At 36.2% G+C, this 20,012-nt stretch overlaps 1 protein-coding gene across 4 annotated transcripts in view; it reads right to left on the bottom strand.

Annotated features, from left to right (window-relative positions):
* Positions 1-20,012, bottom strand: part of SLC44A5 (solute carrier family 44 member 5) — a 356,753-nt gene that overhangs the window by 9,029 nt on the left and 327,712 nt on the right. For all 4 annotated transcript variants that reach the window (XM_082355240.1, XM_082355241.1, XM_082355239.1 and 1 more), the window contains 5 exons: positions 5,757-5,860; positions 4,604-4,677; positions 3,921-3,991; positions 3,688-3,776; positions 2,253-2,337 (listed from right to left, as the gene is read on the bottom strand). In XM_082355240.1, the coding sequence (XP_082211366.1) occupies positions 2,253-2,337; positions 3,688-3,776; positions 3,921-3,991; positions 4,604-4,677; positions 5,757-5,860 (423 nt within the window). The remainder of the gene's footprint in view (positions 1-2,252; positions 2,338-3,687; positions 3,777-3,920; positions 3,992-4,603; positions 4,678-5,756; positions 5,861-20,012) is intronic.

Below are 20,012 nucleotides of genomic sequence, written 5' to 3'. Positions count from 1 at the left end.
AAACTGTTTTGACTAGTATATTAAAAATATTATGCTATTTTAGCTTTTATTTATTATGAAATAAAGGATAAGAAATATATAAAACCATATAGCATAATCACAGATTTATGGAATAAATCTAAGTTATTTTTCATCATACTCTCTTAGGAATGGTTGGATTATTGGTTTATTAGATTTTTACATTAGACTTCACAGTGACTTTCCTCACATACAAAATGAAAAGCTAAGGAGGGAACATGAAAGATGCTGAACATTTTTGTTCTTTTTTCCTTAATCATATTTCTATATCTTATATCACATATCATATGTTGTATGTTTATATCATTATTACTTTTGAGGGATTGGTAGGAACTGTGGTATCAATCACATAATAATGAAAATAATCATCTACAACTATTGTTTTTTTCCCATCCTGGGACCAGAATTCTCATTGCCTTGTAATGTTGAAAGGATGCTATGTCTCTATAAATGAAGTGTTTGTTTGCAAATAGTTTGCATTTTTAAAAACATCAGTTTTCTGGCAGTCAAGATAACAGGTATAAAGAGGTGTATATTTTTTAAAAAGGTACAATTCTACACAATCATAATTTGCCTTAGAGTATCATTTAAGAAGAAAATTTTCCAAAGTTAGATGTCGCCCATAGTAACAGCTGCAGAGGGAAGAAAAATACAATTTGGTTTCTCTTGTTCTTTACTATCAAAGACAAGAACATCCAAAAAGAAACTATTCACATTCAACACACAATGTGTTAAATAAGGCTGAAATTATACCTGCTTTTCAAGAAGTTGGCAATTAGTAATATAGATGAGTGGAAAACATTTCTTAGTGCTCAAATTTAAAATCCACTGTCAAAATGAAAATCTATAAGATTTGCCAAAGCTTCCAAAGATTGGAAACTGATAGGTTCTAAACATTTCCCGGGATACATTTTGAGAAAACTTTTCAGTTACAAGAAGCAGGAAGATCCCAGTGGGCTCTCCCAGTTTCATTCCCATGATTAGCATTTGAGATGAAAGGAGAGACCTCTGAACATTCAAGATCTCTGTCTCTTCTGTGTCTTAAGCTACCTTATTCCCATGCTCCTTCTTCCACCTCATACCTGAGCTGAAGTTTGTTCATGTGGTATTTTGTAGATGGCTTTTCCTGACAAACCACTGAAGCACTAGGAAAAGATTAAACATTCCAGTTCCATTTATAGCCAGAGGAAGAGCTAACTTGTACACAAAGTTCTCCTGATTAATTTGTCCAGTTATTGAAAATTGATTTGTTAAATGTTCAGAAAAGAAAAAAGATCAAACCATTTTCTAGAAGGTTTTTTCCTTCAATATATCTCCCTAAAGTTACGATCTTTAGGGAGGTATATATATATATATATCCCCTCTCCTGACCCCAGCATGCAGTTGGTGCTGTGAGTTACACTAAAAAATAAACTGTTCCTTTTATACAAGTAGATCACTCAGTAATGCCCTGTCATAGAATGTTTTCTCTGCTTCTCTTGAGAGCAATGTGCCAGAGAAATAATCTCTCAGAGGGTATTAGATGTAGGGCTAACAAGTTCTGTTCTTTCACCTGTTGACCCTACTTTATCTAGGTTGAAGGTAAGGACAGATCAAGCTCCTGATGGGCACTAGGTTCTCCAGGGCTTTTAAGATGAGGTATTAATAGAAAACATGTCCATTCTGCATACGTGAGGTGCACATGCCACATAGAAGCACAGTGAAGAAGTCAGTGATGAAAGCTCTATTGAAGTATTTTAACACTACGCAGCAGAGTTGATCTAGCCATTTCCTAAACACGCCTCTCCATGAATCCTATCTATTTGTCACTGTGTTACCCAGTGTGAATTGGCCCTATGTGTCTTTGAAACCATTGCCAGCTTGGCTTTATCAGAAGCTAAAGGCTCTCCTCAGAGTCCCCAAAGCCCAGCCTCAAAGCCCAGTTATGTCTTCAGTTGTTAATAAAGCACAACAGAAGCCAATCATTATTATAAATTTGAAAACATTAAGAAATTAAAATAATTTCATGCTAACACCACGCCATGATGCCTGACCCTCCTGTGCTTTGCAAACCCCATCTCTCAGCCTTTAAGGTTTACAAAGCATCTACTAGACAATGTCTCTTTCCAAATAAACTGTTTTGCAGTTTCAGCCAGGTCATAGCAAATCCACAAGCCAGCTAAAAGACTGGGTCTTAACCTTTTCATCTTTTGGTTATCCACCAAAGGGGGAAAACACATATACTGAAAACTTACAGAAGCAGATGAAAATTGTTTCAATACACATTGCATAGACGCTGAAGAATCCATGTGCAATTAGGTAAGATCCAATAATGACTGTCTGTAAATGAGCAGAGAAGAGAATGAAGATGCCATTAACTTGTCCATTAACTTGTCCAAAAGAACAATAATGCAGCTTTAAATAAAATCATGATGAAGACGCTTTGAAATACTCTGTGTTGGAAAAGATTTCAATATAGGAATGTAAAAAATTCAGTGATAAAGTTTTTGAGTGTCTTTGTATTGGGATTTAAACAAAATGTACTCGATTACCTGCCAATTTTCGTATCACTATCCCCAGTGCCTACCAAAAACATCCCAGATTTAGGATCCTGCACACTGAGGCAGTAAAGCATAGGAGTTAAGAGCATACACTGCCTAGGTTTAATCACAGCTCAGGCACTCACTCAACAAGTCACCTAACATCTCTGTGCTTCCTACATAAGACTGTTGGTGGGGAAGGGGAGAATGTGAGTAATAATGGTATTTATGACACATGGATTGAGTGAGTTAATATACTGTAATAGATCTCGCAGGGCTCCCCCCAGGTCCTCTCCAGCTGCCACATCTATCCCCTAGTTGCTGGGAATGTATGTAGGCTGCTGATGACTCAGCTGTTTTGCTCACTAGGAATTGCTCTTGCAGGGAACTGCCTCACCCAAGGTTATGCCATCATTCAGAGGGCAACCCCTGGGCAACGGCTGCCTGATGCAGCATACAGAGGCCTAGTCCCTTTGTCAGAACTTCCTGTAATTATGTCTGAGGCTTCAGCTATAATTGCAGCATGGGTCAGCTTCTTCTTTTGCCTGGGCCTGTCCTCCTCACTTCCTTTCAAGTGTATCTCAGGAGAGCACTTCATAGTAAGCCTTCTGCATGCAATCCTCTGTCTCAGGGGTTGCTTCCAAGGAACCCAAGCTCTAAAGCAGAATGAGGCTTGGCCTCAAAGTAAGACCAATCATGTCAGCTATCATTATTTCTCCTATTCCTTTTTGGTTTTTTATTTTGCCATTTCTCATAAATCAGAATCAATGTTACCCAGATGCTATGGAATGAATTGTGTCCCCTCAAAATTCATATGTTGAAACCTAATCCCCAAAGTGATGGCATCTGGAGGTGGGGCCTTCAGGAAGTAATGAGGTCACAATGATGAAGCCCTCGTGAATGGGATTAGTGCCCTTATAAGAGAAGACAGGAGAGATGAAATCTCTCTTTACCATGTTAGGATACAGCAAGAAAGTGTCCCTTTGCAAATTAGGAAGAAAGCTCTCACCAGGAACTGAATCTGTGGGCACCTTGATCTTGGAGTTCTCAGTCTTCAGAACTGTGAGGAATAAATCCCTGTTGTTTAAGCCACCCAGTCTATGGTATTTCTGTTGTAGCAGCCCAAACTTACTAAGACATCAGCTCTTACCATCAAAGGTACCCAGTAGTAATTTAAAGATGTTGGTCCTTCTGTAATCATTGGGAGTCTTTCTGTGAAGAGTAGAAAGGCCAGGACACCTAGAGTGAAAAGGCAGAACATGTATATTATGCATTTGCAAAGGAACGTAGCTTTTTGTAGTAAAGAAGTTTTTCTAAGCACATGTTAAACTTACTACTACTACTACTACTACTACTACTACTACTACTACTACTACTACTTACCTATACACCCAGCAACTAGAATCTTCCCCAGGATTAGCACAAAGTCTGTCACTCTATCCATAACTGCAACTCTGAGAATCAGAAAAAAGAGAGTATAATTTTGTGTTTAAATTATATTTGTTATCAGAAATTTATGAGAGTAATTCATGAGTTCATTTTGATGTGTCTTTGCTGAAATTTTATTTGGCCTTTGTTAAATGCAAGAAATGAAGTTAGAACCCAGGCATGACTTTCTGACTTATTTATAATGGAGTAAACAGAAGATGGCATTGTAAGGCTGTCAGGTGCTATTGGTGGTGTCAGCATCTCTGTCTCTAATTCGGGGACTATAGATACCCTGAATCCTGAGGATGGCTGCACTGGTTCTCTGATTTTGTTCACTCAGACTCTGTCAATTTTGGGAGGGGGGAATAGTCAGAAACATGATGATAATGTTCATGTGGGGAATTTCTTGAGCATAGGGGATAATAAAAATGAATAAGTGCCAGTGGGTATAAAGGCACAGGTGGATGATGGGAGCAATAATTCTAAAACATACGAAGAAATTAATGGTGTGAAGGAGAAGATTTAAATCTATTAAAATAAAAGATAAGATTCATGTCTAATAAGACCACCAACATGTGAAGTATGGATGCTAAAGCTTCACCAAATCATCTACTGCCATGCTAAACCTGATTACTTACTTTAAAATATTTCTCATCAGCAGATTGAAAGCATCTCTCGCTGACCTGCAGAAGTTTTTGCCATATATTGCAATCTGAGGAAGACAGTTGATATTATTCTGGAGTCAGTAACATAACTTAACAAGACCAACAGACAATCCAATGACAGGAACATGAATTAATTCTGTCACCCACACAGTTATTCTCATTCCTCTTTCCAACAGTTGGGTTCATGGGAGGCTTGGGAAGTGTGTGTCCTCAACTCTACTCTGCACAACTCTCAGAGTCATTGACAATAAGGTATGTTTCGGTTGCTATTTGCCCTTAACTCCATGGGGATTAGACAGCTTCAAACAGAGGTAGGTCTTCTTCTCAAATCCCAGGCAGGACACAGCTTCTGTCTTTGAAGTGTTTTGGCTATGGTTTGTTGCTGAATGGGTTAAATGTTGTAGCGTTCACATTAAAAATTACTCTCAGGAAACCCAGTGCCTTCCAGTACACTTGCTTTATTGATTAAAAGGCTCAATACAATATTCTCATTGGAGGTATATTAATGACTCTTTGAATGTCCGTAACTATTTAAATCACCCATGCAGACCCTATATCACTGTGATAATATGCAAGTGTTATAAGGTTGTAGCTGCTAAATTTTAGAATAATATTTTTGGATCCCCTATTTTAAAAAAAATCTCTTTAGAAGCCTCCATATTCCCATAGGAAATAAGTAACAAATGCAGTTATGCATTATCAATTCCCACACATTTCAAAATAAGAATCATAAAAAGAAATAGACCCTTCCTTAAAAATATGTAAATCCCAGAATTAGAAGAATATTTTCTTTTCACAGTGAAACATAGACTAGGTAAGCTTTCCTCCCACTAAACTATGTCAAAGACAAACAAAATCATTTTCAATCTAGCACATTTTTATACTTCTAAGGTAAATAATATTTTCCCTCTCCAAAAAGGTATTGAAGGTAATAATGAACTACAGTTAAGTTACTGTCGCAACTAGGAAAGCATAGCCCTGAATGATGCATTGGATTCACAAATTCTTATAACAACATGGTGATAAATTCAACTGCTTGAGGTACAAGTGCTTTAGAGATGGAAATGTAGACATGGGGTTTGGGTTTGCAAAGAAGCAGTTTAGTAAATAAAAATAAGCTACTTACCATAACATAGGCATTTCTGTTCAAAAACTTTACTGCTTTTTCTAAACACCAGAAACAGCATCTCAGGCAGCATTTTAGGAATTTAGAAATGTTGTTCTGGGCCTCTATGAGAAGGAGATATTTAAACCTATTAATGATTTGCAAACTCTATGAATCAAAAAAATACAGTAAAATTTTAAGTGTGCTTTTAAATTTTTTTAATTGCAGTGAAATATACATAAGATTTACTATTTTAACCATTTTTAAGTGTACAATTCAGTAGCATTTAGTACATTCACGATTTTGTGAAATTACCATCACTATCAATTTCCAGAACTTTTCATCATCTCATATAGAAACTCTGTACCCATTAAACAATAACTTCTCATTCTCCCTTTCTCCCAGTCCCTGGTAACCTCTGTCATACTTCTGTCTGTATGAATTTGCCTCTTCTAGATACCTCATATAAGTAGAATCATACAATATTTGTCCTTCTGTGTCTTGCTTATTTCACTTAGCATTAAATTGTCAAGATTCATTATTACATTTATTTTTAGAGCTGAATAACATTTCATTGTATGTATATGTCACATTTGTTTATTCTTTTATCTGTTAATGGAAATTTGGGTTGTTTCTACCTTCTGGCTATTGCAAATAATGCTCCTATGAACACTGGTGTGCAAGTATTTGTTTGAGTCCCTGCTTTCAATTATTTTGAGTATATATGTAGAAGTGGAATTGCTGGCTTATATGGCAATCATATTTTTAACTTTTAAAGGAATCACCATACTGTTTTCCACAGTGGCAATATGATTTTACATTCCCACCAGCAATGCACAGGTGTTCCAATTTATCCTCACCCTAAAAAAATTTGTTTTTTCATTTTTTGATACTAGACATTCTAATGGGTATGAATTGGTACCTCACTATGGTTTTGATTTGCATTTCCCTAATGACTAATATTGAACATCTTTTCACGTGTTCATTTGCCATTTATATATGTTCTTTAGAGCAATGTATATGAAATCCTTTGCAGGAGGGACAAAGATGGTGACATAGGAGGCTCTTGAACTTCCCTCCTCCCACAGATGCACTGAATGTACAGCTACACATGGAGCAATTTCCTCTGAGAGAAATCCAGAAACAAGCTGAGTGACTCCAACACATCAGGCAACTATGAAAATCCCATGTTGAAATGGTAGGAAAGGCTGAAACACACTCGCCATAAACTCTACCCCTGGTACAACACCATGCAGTCAGGACAATACACCCAACTCTCAGCTTCTCCCTGAGGAGTGAAGGGTTTGGGCAGCACATCAAGGATTCCAACTTTTAAGGCTCCCACCCAAGAGACAGACCCCCAAAACACTTAGCTCTGATAGCCAAAGGGGCTTGTTTCCACAAGTTCTAAAGGACTATAAAAAACAAAGAAGCAGTTCTTAACAGGCACATATGCTAGCAATCACTATACCGCCAGGCTTAGCAAAGAGGGAGCAGGCAAAAACGCCCATTTTCCAGTCTTTTCCTGGGAGGGGATTGACTGCGTACTTTACAACCTACTGCCTAAAATTCCGTCTTCTAGTTTGCACACCCTTGGAGCTAGCTGTGATCCTCCATGGACCCAGGGGGAGGAGGTCACCAACATCTCTTTGGAAGGAGCTTATACACCTGTGTGGTGCCCCAGTTTCTGCAGCTGCTGCCTGAGTCACGGTCCCCCCTTTGTGTGGCTCTAATAGGGCTTGCACAAATGAGTCTCACAGGACTGTAGAAAACAAAGAATCCGTTTTTAAATGGTAAAGGAATGCCCTACCACCACCACCACTACCATGGCTATACATCCTGGCTCAGTGCAGAGGGTGCAGGCAAAAGCCACCTCCCAGTTTCTCCCTGACATGAGAATCTACATACTTTCCCAGCTGCTGCATAAGGGTTTACCTTCTAATCAGCCTGCATCTAGGTTCTGACTGTGATCTTCCACGTTGGGACCCTGACAGGTCTAGGTACACCTTCAATTACTAAGAGCCACTAAACTAACTATGGTGGCTAGGACAATCACAAAGATTTGAGAGAACCAGAAGGTTGGGCTGGGTTGATTAATGAAGCTCATCTCCTACATAAGACTATTCTGTCAAGTTGGGAAAGATGGCTGTTTTATCTAATTCACAGAAAGCAATACAGAGAGTCAAGAAAAAAAAAGAGGAGAAACAAGGGAATACTTTCCGAATAAAAAAACAAAATATATTTCCAGAAACTGATATTTCTGAAACAGAGATAAGTGATTTAACCAATAAAGAATTCAAAATAATGGTCATAAAGATGCTCACCACGGTCAGGGAGAAATGCATGAACAAAATAAGAATTCAATAAAGAGATAGAAAATATCCAAAAAAAAAAATCAAACAGAATTTATACAGCTGAAGAATACAATTGAACTGAAAAATCCAATAGGGGGATTCATAGCAGATTAGATCTAGTGAAAGAAAGGATTGATGGACTCCCTCTTGTGAGAGCACCGGAATCACAACTAACTGCTGAACAATCATTGACAGGAAGACACTGGAACTCACCAAAAGAGATACTCCACATTCAAAGACAAAGGGGAACCCAAAATGAGATGGTAGGAGGGGCGCAATCACAATAAATTCAAATCCCATAACTGCTGGGTGGGTGACTCACAAACTGGAGAACAAATATACCACAGAAGTCCACCCACTGGAGTGAAGGTTCTGAGCCGCACATCAGACTTCCCAACCTGGGGGTCTGGCAATGGGAGGAGGAATTTCTAGAGAATCAGACTTTGAAGGCTAGCAGGATTTGATCGCAGGACTCCGGCAGGACTGGGGGAAACAGAGACTCCACTCTTGGAGGGCAAACACAAAGTAGTGTGCGCATTGGGACCCAGGGGAAGGAGCAGTGACCCCACAGGAGACTGAACCAGACCTACCTGCTAGTGTTGGAGGGTTCCTGCAGAGGTGGAAGGTGACTGTGGCTCACCGTGAGGACAAGGACACTGGCAGCAGAAGTTCTTGGAAGTACTCCTTGGCGTGAGCCCTCCCAGAGTCCGCCATTAGCCCCACCAAAGAGCATGGGTAGGCTCCAGTGTTCGGTCGTCTCAGGCCAAACAACCGACAGGGGGGGAACCCAGCCCCACCCATCAGCAGACAAGCAGATTAAAATTTTACTGAGCTCTGCCCACCAGAGCAACAGCCAGCTCTACCCACCACCAGTCCCTCCCATCAAGAAACTTGCACAAGCATCTTAGCCTCATCCACCAGAGGGCAGACAGCAGAAGCAAGAAGAACTACAATCCTGCAGCCTGTGGAACAAAAACCACATCCACAGAAAGATAAGACAAGATGAAAAGGCAGAGGACTATGTACCAGACGAAGGAACAAGATAAAACCCCAGAAAAACAACTAAATGAAGTGGAGATAGGCAACCTTCCAGAAAAAGAATTCAGAATAATGATAGTGAAGATGATCCAGGAACTCGGAAAAAGAATGGAGGCAAAGATCGAGAAGATGCAAGAAATGTTTAACAAAGACCTAGAAGAATTAAAGAACAAACAAACAGAGGTGAACAATACAATAACTGAAATGAAAAATACACTAGAAGGAATCAATAGCAGAGTAACTGAGGCAGAAGAATGGATAAGTGACCTGGAAGACAGAATGCTGGAATTCACTGCTGCAGAACAGACTAAAGAAAAAAGAATGAAAAGAAATGAAGACAGCCTAAGAGACCTCTAGGACAACATTAAATGCAACAACATTTGCATTATAGGGGTCCCAGAAGGAGAAGAGAGAGAGAAAGGACCCGAGAAAATATTTGAAGGGATTATAGTGGAAAAATTCCCTAACATGGGAAAGGAAATAGCCACCCAAGTCCAGGAAGTGCAGAGAGTCCCATACAGGATAAACCCAAGGAGAAACATGCCGAGACACATAGTAATCAAATTGGCAAAAATTAAAGACAAAGAAAAATTATTGAAAGCAGCAAGGGAAAAATGACAAATAACATACAAGGGAACTCCTATAAGGTTAACAGCTTATTTCTCAGCAGAAACTCTACAAGCCAGAAGGGAGTGGCATGACATATTTAAAGTGATGAAAGGGAAGAACCTACAACCAAGATTACTCTACCTGGCAAGGATCTCATTCAGATTCGATGGAGAAATTGAAAGCTTTACAGACAAGCAAAAGCTAACAGAATTCAGCACCACCAAACCAGCTCTACAACAAATGCTAAAGGAACTTCTCTAAGTGGGAAACACAAGAGAAGAAAAGGACCTACAAAAACAAACCCAAAACAATTAAGACAATTGTAATAGGAACATATATATCAATAATTACCTTAAAGGTGAATGGATTAAATGCTCCAACCAAAAGACACAGGCTTGCTGAATGGATACAAAAACAAGACCCATATATATGCTGTCTACAAGAGACCCACTTCAGACCTAGGGACACATACAGACTGAAAGTGAGGGGATGGAAAAAGATATTCCATGCAAATGGAAATCAAAAGAAAGCTGGACTAGCGATACTCATATCAGATAAAATAGACTTTAAAATAAAGAATGTTACAAGAGACAAGGAAGGACACTACATAATGATCAAGGGATCAATCCAAGAAGAAGATATAACAATTATAAATATATATGCACCCAACATAGGAGCACCTCAATACATAAGGCAACTGCTAACAGCTATAAAAGAGGAAATCGACAGTAACAAAATAATAGTGGGGGACTTTAACACCTCACTTACACCAATGGACAGATCATCCAAACAGAAAATTAATAAGGGAACACAAGCTTTAAATGACACAATAGACCAGATAGATTTAATTGATATCTATAGGACATTCCATCCAAAAAAGCAGATTACACTTTCTTCTCAAGTGCGCATGGAACATTCTCCAGGATAGATCACATCTTGGGTCACAAATCAAGCCTCAGTAAATTTAAGAAAATTAAAATCATATCAAGCATCTTTTCTGACCACAACGCTATGAGATTAGGAATCAATTACAGGGAAAAAATCACAAACACATGGAGGCTAAAACATACATCACTAAATAACCAAGAGATCACTGAGGAAATCAAAAAATACCTAGAGACAAATGATGATGAAAACACGATGATCCAAAACCTATGGGATGCAGCAAAAGCAGTTGTAAGAGGGAAGTTTATAGCAATACAATCCTAATTCAAGAAACAACAAACATCTCAAATAAACAATCTAACCTTACACCTAAAGAAACTAGAGAAAGAAGAACAAACAAAACCCAAAGTTAGTACAAGGAAAGAAATCATCAAGATGAGAGCAGAAATAAATGAAATAGAAACAAAGAAAACAATAGCAAAGGTCAATAAAACTAAAAGCTGGTTCTTTGAGAAGATAAACAAAACTGATAAACCATTAGCCAGACCCATCAAGAAAAGGAGGGAGAGGACTCAAATCAATAAAATTAGAAATGAAAAAGGAGAAGTTACAACAGACACTGCAGTAATACAAAGCATCCTAAGAGACTACTGCAAGCAACTCTATGCCAATAAAATGGACAACCTGGAAGAAATGGACAAATTCTTAGAAAGGTATACCTTTCCAAGACTGAACCAGGAAGAAACAGAAAATATGAACAGATCAATCACAAGTAATGAAATTGAAACTGTGATTAAAAATCTTCCAACAAACAAAAGTCCAGGACCAGATGGCTTCACAGGTGAATTCTATCAAACATTTAGAGAAGAGCTAACACCCATCCTTCTCAAACTCTTCCAAAAAACTGCAGAGGAAGGAACACTCCCAAACTCATTCTATGAGGCCACCATCACCCTGATACCAAAACCACAAAAAGATACTACAAAAAGAGAAAATTACAGACCAATATCACTGATGAATATAGATGCAAAAATCCTCAACAGAATACTAGCAAACAGAATCCAACAACACATTAAAAGGATCATACACCATGATCAAGTGGGATTTATCCCAGGGAGGCAAGGATTCTTCAGTATATGCAAATCAATCAATGTGATACACCATATTAACAAACTGAAGAAGAAAACCATATGATCATCTCAATAGATGGCAGAAAAAGCTTTTGACAAAATTCAACATACATTTATGATAAAAATGCTCCAGAAAGTGGGCATAGAGGGAACCTACCTCAACATAATAAAGGCCATATATGACAAACCCACAGCAAACATCATTCTCAATGGTGATAAACTGAAAGCATTTCCTCTAAGATCAGGAACAAGACAAGGATATCCACTCTCACCACTATTATTCAACATAGTTTTGGAAGTCCTAACCATGGCAATCAGAGAAGAAAGAGAAATAAAAGGAATACAAATTGGAAAAGAAGGAGTAAAACTGTCACTGTTTGCAGATGACATGATACTATACATAGAGAATCCTAAAGATGCTACCAGAAAACTACTAGAGTTAATCAATGAATTTGGTAAAGTTGCAGGATACAAAATTAATGCACAGCAATTTCCTGCATTCCTATACACTAATGATAAAAAATCTGAAAGAGAAATTAAGGAAACACTCCCATTTACCATTGCAACAAAAAGAATAAAATACCTAGGAATAAACCTACCTAGGGAGACAAAAGACCTGTATGCAGAAAACTATAAGACAATGATGAAAGAAATTAAAGATGGTACAAACAGATGGAGAGCTATACCATGTTCTTGGATTGAAAGAATCAATACTGTGAAAATGACTATACTACCCAAAGCAATCTACAGATTCAATGCAATCCCTATCAAATTACCAATGGCATTTTTTACAGAACTAGATCAAAAAATCTTAAAATTTGTATGAAGACAAAAAAGACCCCAAATAGCCAAAGCGGTCTTGAGGGAAAAAAACGGAGCTGGAGGAATCAGACTCTCTGACTTCAGACTATACTACAAAGCTACAGTAATCAAGACAATATGGTACTGGCACAAAAACAGAAATATAGATCAATGGAACAGGATAGAGAGCCCAGAGATAAACCCACACACCTATGGTCAACTAATCTATGACAAAGGAGGCAAGGATATACAATGGAGAAAAGACAGTCTCTTCAATAAGTGGTGCTAGGAAAACTGGACAGCTACATGTAAAAGAATGAAATTAGAACACTCCCTAACACCATACAGAAAAATAAACTCAAAATGGATTCAAGACCTAAATGTAAGACTGGACACTATAAAACTCTTAGAGGAAAACACAGGAAGAACACTCTTTGACATAAATCACAGCAACATCTTTTTTGATCCACCTCCTAGAGTAATGGAAATATAAACAAAAATAAACAAATGGGACCTAAGGAAACTTAAAAAGCTTTTGCACAGCAAAGGAAACTACAAACAAGATGAAAAGACAATCCTCAGAATGGGAGAAAGTATTTGCAAACGAATCAACGGATGAAGGATTAATCTCCAAAATATATAAAGAGCTCATGCAGCTCAACTTTAAAAACACAAACAACCCAATCCAAAAATGGGCAGAAGACCTAAATAGACATTTCTCCAAAGAAGACATACAGATGGCCAAGAAGCACATGAAAAGCTGCTCAACACCACTAATTATTAGAGAAGTGCAAATCAGAACTACAAGGAGGTATCACCTCACACCAGTTAGAATGGGCATCATCTGAAAATCTACACAACAAATGCTGGAGAGGGTGTGGAGAAAGGGGAACCCTCTTGCACCGTTGGTGGGAATGTAAATTGATACAGCCACTATGGAGAACAGTATGGAGTTTCCTTAAAAAACTAAAAACAGAATTACCATATGACCCAGTAATCCCACCTCTGGGCATATACCCAGAGAAAACCATAATTCAAAAAGACACATGCATCCCAATGTTCACTGCAGCACTATTTACAATAGCCAGGACATGGAAGCAATCTAAATGCCCATCAACAGATGAATGGATAAAGAAGATGTGGTACATATATACAATGGAATATTACTCAGCCATAAAAAGGTATGAAATTGGGTCATTTCTAGAGACGTGGATGGATCTAGAGACTGTCATACAGAGTAAAGTAAGTCAGAAAGAGAAAAATAAATATCATATGTTAATGCATACATGTGGAACCTAGAAAAATGGTACAGATGAATCAGTTTGCAGGGCAGAAATTAAGACACCGGTGTAAAGAACAAACGTATGGACACTAAGTGAGGAAAGTGGTGGGGGGGGCGGGTGGTGGTGTGATGAATTGGGAGATTGGGATTGACATATATACACTAATATGTATAAAATGGATAACTAATAAGAACCTGCTGTATAAAAAAATAAATAAAAGAAAATTCAAAAAAAAAGAAAGAAAGAAAGGATTGATGAATTCAAAGACAAGGCAGTGGGATTCATCCAATTAGAGGAAGAAAAATTAAAGAGAATGTACTTTTTACACGTTACAGAGGTCCCAGGAGAAGAAAGATAAAGGGGCTGAAAATATATTCAAAGAAATAACGATTGAAAACTTCCCTAACCTGGAGAAACAAAGAGACATCCAGATCCAGAAAGCCCAAAGAATATCAATGTAAAGAGATCCATACTGACTCACATAAAATTAATTTTCAAAAGTTAAAAGGTGGGTAAATGCAGGAGGAGAAAAGCAACTTCTTATATACAAAGGAATCCCCATAATACTATAAGCAGATTTTTCAGCAGAAAATTTGCAGGCCAGAATGAAGTAGAATGGTATGTTAAAAGTGCTGAAAGAAAAATCTGCTGACCAAGAAACTCTATCTATGTGGCAAAGTTGTCCTTCAGAATTGAAGGAGAGGTAAAAGTTTTCCAGACAAACAGAAGCTAAAAGTTTATCACCAGTAGACCAGCCTTACAAGAAATGTTAAAGGGATTTCTTTAAGCTGAAACAAAAGGATGCTTATTGGTAACATAAAAATATATGAAAGTATAAAACTCACAGTAAAGGTAAATATACACTTAAATTCAAAATACTCTAAAACTGTAATGGTGGTAGGTAAATAACTTAGAACTACAGTATAAAGGTTAAAGACAAAGTATTAAAAAGAACTATAACTACATAACTTGTTAATGGATACACAATATAAAAAGATGTAAATTGTGACATCAAAAACATTGTAGTATAAAATGTGTGTGTGTGGGTATAAAACATAGAGCTTTTGTATGCATTTGTAGTTAAGTTGCTATCAGCTTAAAACACATTATTATAACTATAAAATATTTTATGTAAGCCTCATGATAACCACAAAGCAAAAACCTATAGTAGATACAAGAAAGGAATCAAAACATACCACTACAGAAAATCATCAAATCACAAAGGAAGAGAGGAGGAGAGAAACAAAAACTATAAAACAGCCAGAAAATAGTTAACAAGATAGAAAGAGTAAGTCCGTAGCTATCAATAATTACAATTAATTGTAAATGGACTAAATTCTCCAATCAAAAGATATAGAGTGGCTGAATGAATTTTTTTTTTAAAGACTTAAATATATGCTACCTACAAGAGTCTCATTTCACCTTTAAAGACATACTTAGACTGCAAGTGAAGGATTAGAAAAAGATTTTGCAGGCAAATGGAAACCAAAAGAAATCAGGTGTACCTATCCTTATATTAGTCAAAATAGACTTTAAGCCAAAAGCTGAAACAACACACAAAGGTCATTATACAATGAAAAAAGAGTCTATTTATCAAGGGGATATAAAAATTATAAATATTTATGCACCCAACATTGGAGCACCTAAATATATAAAGCAAATATAAACAGATATGAAGGAAGAAATAAATAGCAATATAATAATAGTAGGGAATTTCAAAATTTCACTTTCAACAATGGATAGATCATCCAGACAGAAAAGCATTGGACTTAACTACACATTAGACTAGAAGGACTTAACAGACATTTACAGTACATTCCATCCAACCACAGCAGAGTACACATTCTTCTCAAGTACACGTGGGACATTTTCCAGGATAGATCATATGTTAGGTCACAAAACAAGACTTAATAAATGTAAGAAGTGTGAAATAATATCAAGCATCTTTTCCAAACACAGTGGTATGAAACTAGATATCAATTACAAGAAGAAAACTGGAAAATTCAACGTGTGGCGATTAAACAACATGCCACTGAACAACCAACAGGTCAAAGAATAAATCAAAAGGGAAATCAAAGAGTACCTTGAGACTAAAGAAAATGCAAACACAACATACCAAAATGTATGGAATGTAGCAAAGCAGTTCTAAGAGGGAAGTCCATAGCAATAAACACCTAAGTTAAGAAAGATCTCAAACAACCTAACTTTTCACCTCAAGGAATTAGAAAGAAAAAAAAAAAAAAGAAGAAACTAAGTACAAAGATAATAGAAGGACGGAAATAGTAAAGATCAGAGTGGAAATAAATGAAATAGAGACTTAAAAATAGGAAAGATAAGTGAAAGTACCAGCTGTTTTTTTGAAACATAAAATTGACAAACGTTTCACTAGACTAATTGAAAGAAAAGGAGAGAAGACTTAAATTCAGAAATGAAAGAGGGGACATTACAACTGATACCACACAAATACAAAGGATCATAAGAGACTGCTAGGAACAGTCTTACACCAACAAATGGGACTACCTAGAAGAAATGGATAAATTCCTAGAAACATAGAACCTACCAAACTGAATCATGAAGAAATAGAAAATCTGAACAGATCAATTACTAGTAAAGATTTTGAATCAGTAATCAAAAACCTCCCAACGAAGAAAAGTCCAGGATCAAATGGCTTCACTTGTGAAATTCTACCAAACATTTGAAGAAGAATTAATACCAATTCTTCTCAAACTCTTTCAAACAATAGAAATGGAGAGAACATTTCCAAACACACTTTATGAGGCCAGCATGACCCTGATACCAAAGCCAGACAAGGACACTGCAAGAAAAGAAAATTACAGGCCAATATCCCTGATGAACATAAATGCAAAAATCCTCAGCAAAATATTAGCAAATTGAATTCAATACTAGATTAAAAGAATCATATACCAAGATGAAGTAGGATTTATTCCAGGGATGCAAGTATGATTTAACATATGCAAATCAATAAATGTGATGTTCCACATTAACAAAATGAAGGAGGAAATCGTGATTATCTCAATAGATGCAGAAAAATTACTTGACAAAATTCAACCTCCTTTAGTAATAAAAACTCTCAATAAACTGGTTATAGAAGGCCTTAATATAATCAAGACCATATGTGACAAACCCACAGCTAACATCATACTCATTGGTGACAAAGCCAAAAGCTTTTCCTCTAAGATTAGGAGCAAGACAAGGATGCCTACTCTTGCCACTTTTTTCTTTTTCTTTTTTCTGGCCACTTTTTTTCAATTTGGTACTTGGAAGTCCTAGCCAGAGCAATTAGACAAGTAAAAGAAATAAAAGGTATCCAAATCAGAAAGCAAGAAGTAAGACTGTCTCTGTTTGCAGATCACATGATATCATATATAGAAAACCCTATAAAGTCCACCAAAAAAATATTAGAGCTAGTACATGAAATCAGTAAAGTTTCAGGAAATAAAATCAATATACAAAAATCAGTTGTCTTTCTATACACCAACAACTAACTATTGGAAAGAGAAATCAAGAGTAAAATTTCATTTACAATTTCATGAAAACAATAAAATACCTAGGAATAAATTTAAATGAGGAGGAGAATTATTGGGTTGACGAAAAGTTTGTTCTGGTTTTGCCATGTTATGGAAAAACCCAAATGAACTTTTTGGCCAACCCAATATTTATGCATTGAAAACTGTGAGCTGTAGACAAAAGAAATTGAAGAAACAAATAAGTGGCAAATATTCCATGTTCATGGATTGGAAGAATTAATGTTGTTAAAATGTTCGTAGTACTCAAAGTGATCTACAAAATTTCATGCAATCCCTATCAAAATTTCAATGTCATTTTTCACAGAAATAGAAAAACCAATCCTAAAATTTGTATAAAACCACAAAAGATCCAAATAATCAAAGCAATCAAGAAAGAATAACAAAGCTAAAGGCATTACACTTCCTGATTTCAAACTCTATTACAAAGCTATAGTAATCAAAACAGTATGGTATCAGTATGAAAACAGACACATAGATGAATGGAAGAGAATAGAGAGCCCAGAAATAACCCATGCAATATGGTAAATTAATTTTTGACAAAGGAGTCATGAATATATAATGGGGAAAGGATAGTCTCTTTAATAAATGGTGCTGGGAAAACTAGACATCTACATGCAAAAGAGTGAAATTGGACCTTTATCTTACACCATACACAATAATCAACTCAAAATGGATTAAAGACTTGAAAGTAAAACCTGAAACCTAGAAGATTTTATAGTTGTAAGCTCCTTGACATTGGTCTTGGCAATGATTTTTTGGATTTCACACCAAAAGCAAAGGCAACAAAAGCAAAAATAAACAAGTGAGACTACATCAAACTAAAAAGCTTCTGCACAGCAAAGGAAACCATCAACAAATGAAAAGGCGACCTACTGAATGGGATAAGGAGTTAATATCCAAAATATACAAGGAACTTATAGAACTCAACAGCAAAAAACACACAAATAACCCAATAAAAAATGGGCAAAGAACCTGAATAGACATTGTTTCAAAGAAGACATAAAAATGGCCAATAGGTGCATGAAAAGTGCTCAACATTATTTTCAGAGATATACAAATCGAAACCCCAGTGAGATATCACCTCATACCTGTTAGGATATCTCTTATCAAAAAGACAAGAGATAACAAGTGTTGGTAAGGATGAAGAGAAAAGGGAATCCTTGTACACTGTTGGTAGGAATGTGAATTGATTACTCCATTGTGGAAAACAGTACGGAGGTTACTCAAGAAATTAAAAATAGAACTACTATATGATCCAGCAATTCTAATTCTGTATATATAATTGGAGGAAACAAAATCACTATCTTGAAGAGATATTTGTACTCCAATGTTCACTGCAGCATTATTTATAGTATCTAATGTATGGAAACAACGTAAGTGTCATTAAATGGATCAATGGATAAATTACCTTATATATACACAATGGAATATTATTCAGCCTTAAAAAGAAAGAAATCCTGCTTTTGCAATAACGTGGATGAACCTGAAGGGCATTATGCTAAGTGAAATAAGCCACACAAAAACAAATATGCGTGGTATTGCTCATACATGGGGAAAAAATGTTGAATGCATATAAATAGAATAGAATGGTGGTTGCCACATGCTCGGAGTGGAAGAAATTGGGAGAGGCTGGTAAAAGGGTACAATCTTTCAGCTATAAGATGAATAAGATATTAGGATCTAATGTAGAACATGGTGAGTATAGTTGAGTATACTGTATTGTATAATTGAAATTTGCTAAGAGAGTAGAACTTAAGCATTCTCACCAAAAAAGGAAAAAAAAAAAAAAGGAAATACATGAGTTGGACAGATGTGTCCCACCTTAAATGTGGGAATCCTTTCACAATGTATATGTGTATTAAATCATCATGTTGTACACTTTAAAAATATTACAATTTTATTTGTCAATTATACCTCAGTAAAGCTGAAAAAAATTTACTTAATTTAAAAAATCCTTTGCCCATGTTGAAATAGGTTGTTTGTTTATTGTTGAGTTGTAGGAGTTATTTACATATTCTAAATATTAGTTGCTTATCTGATATATGACTTGCAAATATTTCCTCCCATTCTGTGGGTTGTCTTTTCACTCTCTTGATAGTGTCCTTTGATGCACAGACATTTTTTTTTTGATGAATTCTAATTTATCTGTTTTTTTCTTTTGTTACCTGTATTTCTGGTGTCATATCGTCATTAAAATGATCATTAAAATAATGAAATCATCATTAAATCCAATGTCAAGATTTCTTTCTTTGCTTTCTTCTAAGGCTTTTATAGTTTTAGCTTTTATGTTTAAGTCTTTGATCCATTTTGAATTAATTTATGTATATGGTGTAAAGTAAGGGTCCAACTTCATTCTTTTGAATGTAGATATCCAGTTTTCCTAGTAACATTAGCTGAAAAAAACTCTCCTTCCCCCACTAAATAGTCTTATATGTGAGCATTTATTTTAGGGCTCTCTATTCTTTTCCAGGTCTATATGTCTGTCCTTATACCAGTGCCACACTGTTTTGATTACTGTAGCTTTGTATTAAGTTTTGAAATCAGGAAATGTGAGTGTTCCAACTTGGTTGTTCTGTTTCAAGATTATTTTGATAATTAATAATAAAATCTTTTAAAGTACAACCCAAGC

The sequence above is a fragment of the Balaenoptera borealis genome (genome assembly GCF_965194805.1).
Source record: "Balaenoptera borealis genome assembly, chromosome: 1".
Taxonomy (NCBI): domain Eukaryota; kingdom Metazoa; phylum Chordata; class Mammalia; order Artiodactyla; family Balaenopteridae; genus Balaenoptera; species Balaenoptera borealis.
Note: the sequence above shows the minus strand (reverse complement) of the source record. Positions and strands in the feature narration are given on the sequence as shown.